The sequence below is a fragment of the Carlito syrichta genome, unplaced genomic scaffold (genome assembly GCF_000164805.1).
Source record: "Carlito syrichta isolate Samal-C Ts95f unplaced genomic scaffold, Tarsius_syrichta-2.0.1 Scaffold98136, whole genome shotgun sequence".
NCBI classification, from domain to species: domain Eukaryota; kingdom Metazoa; phylum Chordata; class Mammalia; order Primates; family Tarsiidae; genus Carlito; species Carlito syrichta.
Genome location: NW_007042232.1, coordinates 2,237 through 13,959, shown reverse-complemented (window position 1 = coordinate 13,959; position 11,723 = coordinate 2,237). Strand labels below are relative to the sequence as shown.

General features: G+C 47.2%; 1 protein-coding gene across 1 annotated transcript in view; it reads left to right on the top strand.

Annotated features, from left to right (window-relative positions):
- The window catches only part of ZNF362 (zinc finger protein 362), a gene marked incomplete at its 3' end in the record, with an annotated part of 22,687 nt that extends 11,431 nt beyond the window's left edge, over positions 1 to 11,256 (top strand). Inside the window, exons 6-8 of the mRNA XM_008063108.1 lie at positions 936 to 1,160; positions 10,923 to 11,001; positions 11,098 to 11,256. Coding sequence (XP_008061299.1) covers positions 936 to 1,160; positions 10,923 to 11,001; positions 11,098 to 11,256 — 463 coding nt within the window. The remainder of the gene's footprint in view (positions 1 to 935; positions 1,161 to 10,922; positions 11,002 to 11,097) is intronic.
- Between the last annotated feature and the right edge of the window lie 467 nt (positions 11,257 to 11,723).

The following is an 11,723-nucleotide window of genomic DNA, read 5'->3' as shown; positions in this document are numbered from 1 at the left end:
GACATGAATGTGGGTGGAGGAGGGAAATAGAGCCTTGGCCACCCCTTCAGGATGGTCTGTGGCTGGCAGTCACCCCTACAGCCTGGGGCTGTGAGAGGACCCCCATCCCTTTAAGTAGTGTTCTCAACCCTCTCTACCTTAGAATCATCTGAAGTACTTTCAAATAATGCTAATACCAGGGCTGCACCTTTAGAAATTCTGAGTTAAGCCGGGCTCGGTGGCACAGCCTGTAATCCCAGTGCTTTGGGAGGCTGCAGTGAGTGGATTGCCTGAGCCCGTGGGTTCGAGACCCATCTGGGCAACTTGGCGAGACCTCATCTCTACAGTAAATCAAAAATTAGCCGGGCGTGGTCGTGCACGCCTGTAGTTCTGACTACTTGGAAGGCTGAGGCAGAAGGATCACCGGAGCCCAGCAGGTCGAGGCTGCAGTGGCTGGGAGTGGCCACTGCACTCCAGTCTGGGTGACAGAGTGAGACTTCAACTCAAAAAAAAAAAAAGAAATTTTGAGTTAATTTGTTGAGTGTAGGGGCATGGTGGGGGAGCCATAGGTATCACTGGTATTTCATAGAAGCTGTAATATGCAGCCTGGTTGAGAACTGCTTCGAGGTTTAGAGGCTTCTCCCCTAGAACCTTGGGATGTGGCCCTGGGCAAACCCATCTGAATCATGAGGCCTGTCTTCCCTGGTAGGAATATACCTGCTTCCCAGGCTGCTATAAATATTCTCCCAGGTGTAAGAGCTTCCTAGTCCCGATTGGAGGATGCCAGGCTGGGAGCTTGCCCCCTGTTCTTTCCTAGGTGGGCCTGTGCCTCCCCTGATCATCACAGGAAAGATCTGTCCCAGGTACAAGGTCTCTGATATAGATGGTCTCCCTTGAAATATACAGGTTGGAGCTGGGAGATCTTTCCAGGTGTGAACCTGCCTTTTGCCCTGCAGGTGTAAGGTATGCCCACTGACCTTTTTCACCAAGTCGGAGATGCAGATCCACTCCAAGTCGCATACAGAGGCCAAGCCCCACAAGTGCCCGCACTGTTCTAAGTCCTTTGCCAACGCCTCCTACCTGGCCCAGCACCTGCGCATCCACCTGGGCGTCAAGCCCTACCACTGCTCCTACTGTGATAAGTCCTTCCGACAGCTCTCCCACCTCCAGCAGCACACCAGGTGAGTGGCCTGCCTGGTGCTGCCTTCCTGCAGCCCGTTTCAGCTCAGCACCTGTGGCCTAGTGCTGGAGTCAGTGCAAGGAGAGGCGAGGAGGACCTTCTCCTGGTGCCCATTGCCCTTTTATGGTACGGCCCTTGTGGACCTCCATGGCCTCAGTTCTCACTACTGCACCACTTTTCCCACTGTATCTCATCTCTAGGCCTTTGTACATGATATGTTCTTTACTGGAGACACCCTCATCTTCCTTTTCCCCATTTCTCTGACCATCTCCTATTCATCTCTCAGTCCAACTTCCTCCAGGAACCCTCCTTGATCCCTCAAGCTGGTTAAGTGATCCGAATTTTGTATTCCCACAGGCCCTGTGTGTACCCATCACAGCAGTGGTAGGCTGTCACGTACATGTCTGTTTATCTGCCCACCTTCTTCATTATGTTGGGAATTCTTGAAGGCATGAGCATGGTCTCTTCCATTTCTACATCCCTATGTGGCACATAGTAAACATTTAGGCATTTGTCAAACACTTGTGGAATAAATAGAACTAGTTTTAATAGAGCTTTTGATTCATCCATTTAACAAATATTTATGGAGCCTCTACTCTGTGTCAGACACTATTCTATATGCTGAGGATACAGCAAGGAACAAAACAGACAAAAATTCATGCCCTCATGGGGTATACAGGCTAGTTGAATGTGTGCAGGGAGATTCAAGGATATAAATGCTTTAAGGAAAGAAAAGGTTGTGCAGGGGAAAATAAACATCAGAAAGATGGGCTCTCCAAATAAGAATTTGTATTTAAGAATAGGCATTTTAAAAAACAAACCAAAGGTTACCAAGATTGCAGTTCATCTGTTCAGAGAGAAAGAAACACAGTTTTCTCACAGGATGGTTATTATCTCCAAGAGCATTGTCATATGTTTGCCAGTATCAGCATTGTAAAAGTCAGGGATAAAATTGTTTTTGCTGTGGTGTTTGTAACTTACAGAAAGAGCTCAAGGTTTTCTCTATTTTGAGGCCTAATGCTATAGAAGTTCTCTCTTTTTTATTTTTTGTTATGATTTCATTTATCTCTATTGTCTTTGTATCCTTTATTCCAGGGTACAAAATGTTCTACCTTGTCTGTGTCTCTGACTTTGGGACATGATGCACAGGTTCAATAGTAAGAGTCAAATGGCAGAATGGCAGCAGGGGAAGGTGTCGGTCTATTTTCCATTTCCCTACTTCCTTAGGCACGGATCTGACCACAGAAATTTGTTTCAGCAATTTTCTGATGGTGTCATTAATTAAGTCCTCCTGGTGTATGATTCTTAAAAGTGAGCATGTGATACAAAGGCTTCAGAGTTACCTCTGTCAGGAGACGTTATAAAGCCCTTGGGTCAGAATTTTGATTATGTGCCTGTGTGTTTGTGTATGGCAGGAAAGCAGATTTCTTATCATATAATCAAAGATCAGGAACCTAGAACCATTCAATTCACTCTGCCATATTGTGCCTGTACAACCCGTAATGTTTGGGGTACCCTTTTTTTGGAGAATCCTCAGGTTTGTCAGTATTCTGGACAAGCAGTAATTGGTGTTTTAAAAATAATATTAAAAACTGAAATTTCACAAACTGTGGAACAGGTCCAATCCAGTTTCCTGGAGGCCTGGGAGGCCTCATTCCCACATTTGCAATACGATCCTCGTTTCTTACTATCAGGGTTGTCATGCCTAATTAAATGAGATTCATCTTTAAATGTGACATTTCTGGCACAGTCATGGTTACACATTTGATTTACCCAATTATATCCTATTAGGAAGGAGGACAGATTCTTATTGAACTTGTTTACAGAACTAATTAATGATCATAAAAAAGAAAATGGTTCCCATAGAGGCACTTTGAATATTTTTAAGCAGTTATTCCAAATAATTTTTTAGATAAGGCCATTATATATGTTGTTTTCAATAAATGTTTATTTTTAAATTTCCCTGATAATTTATTAGTTGATCTGTATTCGATTTTTAGAGCTCCCCTTACCCCCCACCCCTGGAATTCTGAAGAGTTAGTTGGAACAAGACACCATTTAAGGAATATTTTATTTTACTTTGTTAAATATAACCTCCTAAATTGAAGATTAGAAAGCAAAGAAAAAAAAGGTTTTCTCAAATGCCTTTGGAAAATAGAACATTAGCCACAATAAAATCTGTTATAGCCAATCCTAAGGAATAATTCCTGGGTCACTGATCCTGGGTTAGTTAGTCCACTTTACAAAGTGATCCACTTCTGGACTAAGAACTCTTGGATCCTGCCTTGTCGTCTGGTAGTGTCTGGTCTTGGTGAGGATGCCAGCTTGGAAACCTGTACCTGTTCATCTCGACCCTGAAGGATCAAGATCCAAGTGGGTGTGTTATAGTCCTTCCCTGAGGCTATCATTCTCTTGACATTTCTTTCAGAAGATGACGTTTCTGACCTATAGCTTGCAGCAGAGCCCTTTAGGCAAATGTGAGGGGAAGGTCAGACTTGTTGATCAGACTGAATGATTCTGGTCAGTTAACTGTAGTAATCGACGATATCAGAGTGGAGGAGAATGGAGTCCTCTATGCAGGTCTAATGCATGATCAATTTTTTAGATTAAAAACACATTATAGGCAGCAAGAGCATTGGCCTATTTCCAGGGCCTTTTAGTTTGTCTCAAGAAGCATGGGTTATGACTGTCACTAATTGACAAGGGTATTTTAAATCTAGAGACAAAATCTTTTTAAAGGAATATTTTTGTTGATGCTTATTGTGTCAGCCTCTACATTAAAATAGGCTTTTAAAAAAGTTGCACAAACACACACATATATATATATTCATAGTATATATTTATATGTATATAACATTTTTTTTTGAGTTGGAGTCTCACTCTGTTGCCCAGACTGGAGTGCAGTGGCATGGTCATGGCCACTGCAGCCTCGACCTGCTGGACTCAGGTGATCCTTCCACTTCAGCCTTCCAAGTAGCTAGAACCACAGACATGCCACCATGCCCAGCTGATTTTTTGATTTATTGTAGAGACGAGATCTCGTCATGTTGTTCAGGCTGGTCTCAAACCCCTGAGCTCAGGTAATCCTCTCGCCTCCACCTCCCAAAATGCTGGGATTACAGGCATGAGCCACTGTGCCTGGCTAATATGTATGTAAAATTAACCCAGAAAGTTTGAGTTTCTCTTCTTTTCGATTTGCCAACTTATACTACAAACTTCAAAGGGCAGCAACCATTCTAGTGTTTGGCTAATTAAAATATGGAGAATACAGGCTGGGTGCAGTGGGTTTACACCTGTAATCCCAGCACTTTGGGAGGCCAAGGTGGGAGAATCACTTAATCCTAAGAGTTCAAGACTAGCCTGGGCAACATAGCAAGACCTTGTCTCTAAAAAAAAAAAAAAATTATCCGGGTGTGATGGTATGCACCTTAGTCTCAGCTACTTGGGAGGCTGAGGCAGGAAAATTCCTTGTGCTCAGGAGCCTGAGCCTGTGGTGAGCCGTGATTATGCCATTGCACTGTAGCTTGGGCAACTAAGTGAGACCTTGACTCAGAAAATAAGAAAAAATGGAGAATACAAAACAGCCCCAGTTATTTTGAACATCCCTCTTTTTATAAAGCAAAGGATCAAATCTTTGGTGTTGCCCAGTAACCATCTGGATAGTCCAAGAATATTTGAATATAAAAGACACCTTGACAGTTTTATCTTTCTGAATCAGGGACCAGGATTTGAGAAAGGCAATAGTACAAGATTGGCAGACTAATCAAGCTAATAAACAGTAACAAGTAATAATAATGATGAAGAATTCTGTTTTTTTCAGAAGTAGACTTTGTATAAAAATATCATTTAAGAACATGACCAAAAACAGCAAAAAAAATTAACTGGCCCTTGAAGGAGAATATTTTGCCAGAATGTTCCTTGACCCAGAGATTACTCTCCATTCTTAAAGGCACATTTTTTTCTTTCTCTTTTTGTTTTCTTTTGAGTGATTTGAGTTTATAATGGCAGGAAACCAAGCAAACAACATAAGAAAATTCTATCAACATTCAGAAGACAATTTATAACTTACTAGGCACTGGGCACATATAATTAAACCGATGTGTCCTAACCCAGGGAGGCAAAGAGGCGAGTGTCCCAAATGCCCCAAAGTCCCAGAATTCTTAGACAAACAGGGGAAAAAAAAAAAAGGCCAAAGCTAGAGAAGCAACCAGATTCTGGATTCCTTGTCCTTTGCTCTTTGACAGAGACCCTTTCCTACTTGTTTGTCCCTTGGCAGAGAACCAGACATCAGATCATATCAATCTATCTTCCCAGTGTTACAGGCACTAACAACAGCCACTAATGAAGGGAATAAAAGAAGGTCATGTCCAAAACAGAGCCAGCCCCGGTCAAGTATGAGAGGTAGAGTTAGAAAGAGGGTGAGCAGCGCCCTCAGAGCTGAGAAAGATGTGTCTGGGAGGCTGTGGGAGTGACGTGGCCAAGTGGCTCTGTTAAATCTGAACATCTTGGGGACCTGCAGCATGAAAGGGAGGCACTAGAGAAGTAGGTGACTTGCAAAGTGTTACATGAATCTAGACATCAGAAGGATCAGCCCACTAAGAAATAAGGATCACATGGACTTATAGAGAAAATAAACCATATTTGCTGATATAGCTAGTCTGTTCATGGTGGAAAAACAGCATTGTCTCATGCATTTGTCATAATGTATAAGGGTCATCACACAGCCACAGATACCACAATGTGAAAAGTCAAGGATAATGTTGTTTTGGAAGGCAGTAAGTTATAAGACAGGGTTCAGAGTTTTATCTATTTGCAGAACTAGTACTAGACAGAGTGACTCTGGATTTGTTTGTTTATCCAGGGTGCAATGTGTTTTTTGTTTTTGTTTTTCTTTCCCTGACTGTGAGACACTGTGTACATATATCATGAAAATTGCAGCAAGGGAAGATATTTTATTTTCTCAAGTCTGATAATAATCATGGTAATAATAACAACACCATTTCTTGTCAAAGAATTATGTGCCTATTCCTGCATAAGGTGCTTTGACATACAAGGTGTCCATAAGTCCTTGTACTGTGTAGATCTGTTATTTCTTTGTAAGGGATAAGGAATTTGAAAAATGCCACAGAGAGGGAATCATCTCAAGGAGTGTTTAACTCTCACTGTATCTTCCATTATTTTAGTTACAAAGCACAACATGGCTGAAGCTGTTGCATATAATGTGTAGTTCAATATCTGAGAAGTAAAAGTCATAATTAATGAATCCTTAATAATTTTATTTAAACGTTGAATAAATTCCTTCTTTGTCTTCATAAATTGTTCATCTTTTTTTTTTTTTTTTGAGTCAGAGTTTCACTCTGTCGCCCAGGCTGGAGTGCAGTGGCTTGCTCATGGCCACCACAGCCTCAACCTGCTGGGCTCAGCTAATCCTTCCCCCTCAGTCTTCCAAGTAGCTGGAACTACAGCACACACCACTACGCCCAGCTAATTTTTTGATTTATTGTAGATACGAGGTCTCGTCAAGTTGCCCAGACTTGTCTTGAACCCGTGGGTTCAGGCAATCCTCTCACCTCTGTCTCCCAAAATGTTGGGATTACAGGCTTGAGCCAGTGCGCCCGGCCAATTGTTTATCTTAAACAGAAATTAATCTATTAAAAACCAACTGCAAAATATGTAACGAACACCATTCATATGAAGCCATTTAGTCCTTGCAATTCATACAATCTTTATTATTATCCCCATTTTAGAGATGAGTAGCTGGGGCTGAGGGAGGCAGAGTCACTTGCCCATGGTCACCCAGCTAAGAGTTGGCAGAAGTGAGATTTGAGTACAGTGCTCATGTTCCAGGAAGGAGGAGGAGCTGGGATATGAAGTGGCAGAAAAGGCTCACATGGGGTGGAGGTGCCCAGCAAGAGAGCAGAGCAAGTCTTGGGAGTCCCTGAGGAGAGATTGGGGTGATAGGGGCGGAGGGACAGCCCAGGGGCACTGGCTGCAACTAACTGCCCTGGAATTGGGGGTGAGCCTTCCATCACCACAGATGTGGGAGTCGGGGTGGGTGCTCCCCTACAAAGACGGGATTCTGATGTTGGAATTGAGGGCTTGGACCTGACTTGAAATTCAGGGACTGGAGACGACAGCTTTGTGGCCAGTGGGAACAGGCAGTCTGGACATCTCTTTACCCAACAGTTGTTCCCTGAAGCTCTTTCTGAACCCACCCAGTGCTGGTGCCATGTACAGGGACAAGTGAGTGGTCAGAGGTACTGCCCTGGCCCAAAGGAACTCCCACCAGGACCTGGGAGGCTGGTGGATGTGAGACTTCCTTGAGACAGGAAAGGATGAGGTGGAGGTTGAGGAAGATCATCTGCATCGAGTACCGAAGGGTTCCTAGTCCTCCCAGTCAGAGGGAGAAGAGCATTTCTGGCAAGGGGCACAGCATGAACAAAGCTCAGAGGCCTGCATCTGCCTGTGTATTGGGCGAGGTTGGTGGGGTATCCTGCTGAGGAGTGCAGTGGCAAAGAAGGAGGCTTTAGAAACCGAGGCCAGGATGTGAGGGGCCTTGAAAGCTGGGAGGGGGCTGGAAAAAGAGGGAGACAGTAGAGGCTGACAAGCCATGCCAAGGTTAGACCCCTACAGCTGCTGCTGTAACCAAGGCCAGGAGGGGAGCGACTGAGGCTGGGAGTCCAAGGAGGAGGCTGGGCATTGGTTGCACTTGGGAGGAGGCCAGAGGGGCAGTTTGCAAGTCAAGAGGGCTTGGCTGTGTCCCTGAGGAAGAACCTGAAGACCCTGGAGGACTGTCAGTCGGTCAGTCAACAAACACTCATGAAGTACATCTCAGGAATGGAAGTTGCTGATGATGTGGAGCATATTTCTGTTGTCGGTGACTTCAGAGAGAAAGAACTCACTTGCCTCCATTCAGTCTACAGCTATTTATGGAGTCCTCTCTGGACTGAGCCTCTGCCAGGCAATAGGGGCGATGGTGAACGTGCCCAAGGGAGTGCCTGTTCTCAAGGAGGCAGCCAAGAACACAGTGACCAGACATTGGCAAAATAAGTGTCCGTGCATAGACTTTTGGGAAGGAGATTCCTTGGTGCTTGGGGGAGCCTGAGCTAGTCTGGAGGGTTGCGGGAGCAGGAGTGTGGGTGTTAGCCAGGTATTAGCTGAGGGACAAGTGTGCCTGGTGGGGGGAACAGTCTGGTTAAAGGACTGAAAGTAGGAAAGAGCTCAGAATATCAGAGGGGCTGGTGCAAGGCCATCAGACTGGGCTTTGGGGTGAAGGGAGAGGAGAAGACCTGGGAGGTGCTGTTGTAGGTTTTGAAACAAAGGCAGTGCATGCCTGGGACCCTGAGTTCCTTCTGCCGCCTAGCCCCTAACCAAATGAATTCTCCAGCCCTGGAGGGGAATGAGGATGGGACGAAATGGAGGATGTGCTAGCTTGCATCAGGTGGAGCTGGTCCAGATGACCCTTCAGGTCCTCCATGGTAGAGACAGGGTACAGTAGCCTGGGATGATGTCCCCAAATGTGACACCCAGAAATATTCAGGGAGGATAAGGATTCTCAGAACTGGGTCAGGCTTCCCTTGGCATAGCTAGGGGCAGTAGGCTGGACCCTGGGCCTTGCTCCTGAGACTGGGACTCACCCTTATCCTTGGGATTCCCCACCCAGCCATGGATACAGATGAGGGGGTAGCCTGAGTGCACAGTGGGGTCAGCGCTGTGATGGGGAGCTGTCATGTACTCTGGGAGCCTGTGGGGTGAGCCACACACCTAGGGGAGGCCCCTTAGATCCTTACTTATTGATGGATCAGGAAGAATGAGCCTACATTTAGGCTGGCAGAGGAATGGTGTGGCCTCTGTACTGAGGATACAGTGGGGCAGAGGTGTGTGGAGAATCACCCAACATGATTGCCAGGTAAGAAGTTGTTCTCTGACCAGGACGGGGGTAGCGTAGGAAGCAGGAAGGTGAGGTTGAACCATCTGACATAGGCCTTGAAGGGACACACTAAGGAATTTGGACTGTCAGTGTTTATAACGGTAGCCAACATCATGGGCTCACTGGTGACAAGGAGTGTTTTCTTTTTTTCAACTTTGTATCTCTAAGTCCAGCATTGGGTCTGACAAGAGGGGCCATAGTTTCTCTGACAACTTTATTGATGAACTGAGCCAACCCAGTCGGCAGAATAGACTTGGAGGGAAGAGCGGACACCATTTGGCCAGATCTATATTTCCCTCCGTCTCATGCTCCTCAGTAAATTAGGCCAACAAGGCTCAGGCCCCACCAGCCTTTCATTGCCTGCTTGTGTGGCACTGGGGACTTGTCAGAGTGGATGACTTGAGATAAGCCCTGGGAGATCGTACAAGGGCCTGAGTGGGGAAAGAGGGAATGCCACAGTGAGTGTGTACAGGTTCTGAACTCTGTCTACTGCTCCATCACCTGGTTAGCTGGACAGACACATGTTGTCATCAACCCTCAAGTCATTGCCCCAGTGTCACTTTCTTCATGAGGCCCCACCCGGATCACCCTTGGCTGGGCTCGGAGGCTCAGCCTGTAATCCCAGCACTTTGGGAGGCTGAGGCCAGTGATTTGCCTGAGTCCGTGAGTTCGAGGCCAGCCCGGGCAACTTGGTGAGATCTCATCTCTACAATAAATCAAAAAAATTAGCCAGGCATGGTAGCGCGCACCTGTAGTTCCGGCTCCTTGGAAGGCTGAGGTGGAAGGATCGCCAGAGCCCAGCAAGTCGACGCTGGGGTGGCCGTGAGTGTGCCACTGCACTCCAGCCTGAATGACAGAGAGACTATAACTCAAAAAAAAAAAAAGCCCCCCTCCCTCCCTGGCCTTCACAGTCCCCCTTAGGCTCTGTTTTCCTCTTAGCACTTGATGCCTTCTATGTGTGGTTTGCTTGTTTGTTGTATGCTTGTTTATTTTCACCAGGCAGTGGGTTTTGTCTGTTTTGTTCACTGATTCTGAGTACCTGGTGTGGTGCCTGGTGCACAGGTACCCGATGGGATAAATGTTGAATGAATGAATAATCATGATACTGGCAAAAGTCCACTGAATGCTGACTTTGTGCCAACATTAGGTTGAACACCTTATATGCATTATCTGATGTTATCTTCACAAAGCCTGGTGAGGCTGAGACTGGTTCATATACCCATTTTGCAGATGAGGAAATCAATACTCATTGATTTGCCCAAGGTCACCCAACCAGTAAATAGTAGCACCAGGATGACCACCTGAGAGGAGAGGGATGGAAGGAGCTCCTGAGAAGGACACGGGGCTGAGCTTCGGGGCCAGCTGTCCTGCATTCTCTCAGTCACTGGGGTGCCCATGTAGCTGTCTTAGATCTGTGCCTGACCTGGAGAGGGGACAAGAAATAAGAGTCCAGGGCCAGGGCAGGTCCCAACATAGCCATGAATCTGCGTTCTTTCCAATGGGTAGTCTGTGGGATTGGGTTCTGAGAAGAGAGGAGCCGAATGCAGTCAAAGCAAGCCCCTGAAATTCGCTGGAGGCCCGGACTGGGTCTGAGCGGGCACGGGTGGTGGGTTGGGGGCAGCAGGGACTGACGGGGAGCGGGGATGCTCTATGCCAGACTGGCCATGGAGACCAGAGAAGGGAGAGAGAGTGGCTTTGATGTCCCAGCTTGTGCCTGGGGTTCACTTGTGGCCACTGGGGAGAGTGGGTGGGGTGGGGACTGAGAGGCTTGGGCGATGGAGCAGTCTGGGGGTGTGTGTCAGGGACCTCCACCTCACTGGGCTGCCATTGCAGAATCCACACAGGCGACAGACCCTACAAGTGCCCACATCCTGGCTGCGAAAAGGCTTTCACTCAGCTCTCCAACCTCCAGGTAAGTGCCCACCTGCCTCCCCTCCGAAGGGAGCATGAGAAGGGAGTGAGCTGGGGGAGCCTTGCTCACCCATGACCCCTGCTGTACTCCCTGCAGTCTCACCAGCGCCAGCACAACAAGGACAAGCCCTACAAGTGTCCCAACTGCTACCGGGCCTACTCGGATTCCGCCTCCCTGCAGATCCACCTCTCTGCCCACGCCATCAAGCACGCCAAGGCTTACTGCTGCAGCATGTGTGGGCGGGCCTACACCTCGGTGAGTGCCAGCTGGCCCTGCCTGGGACCCTGCGGGAGCCTCTTCCTCTTCCTGGGCCTCAGCTACCTCTTCCTTAGATGTGTACTGACTCCGTTTTCCAGATGAAGAAACTGAGGCCCAGAGAAGGGAAGTGACTCCCCAAGATTGCAGGGAATGGCAGAGCCAGAACTTCTGCTTCCCACTTATTGTTTTAACTGCCCCAGGCCAAGCCTCCAGCTCCCTGCCTGCCTTTGGCCTGGAGTCCTGAGGCCCTGGAATACTCAAGGCAGTGGTGGGTGGCCTTTCACCCTGCTCTCCAGAGCTGGGGAGAGAAGGACCTTCCTGTAGCCAGGGTAGCTGCAGCTCCCATTATGGCCAGAAGGTGGCACAGTGATTTGGCCCAAAGCCACCCTCATTTCAAGAAAGGCCTGAACAGCACAAGAACGGTCATAGCATCCAATCAAGTCCCCTTTACCCACCTCCCACCC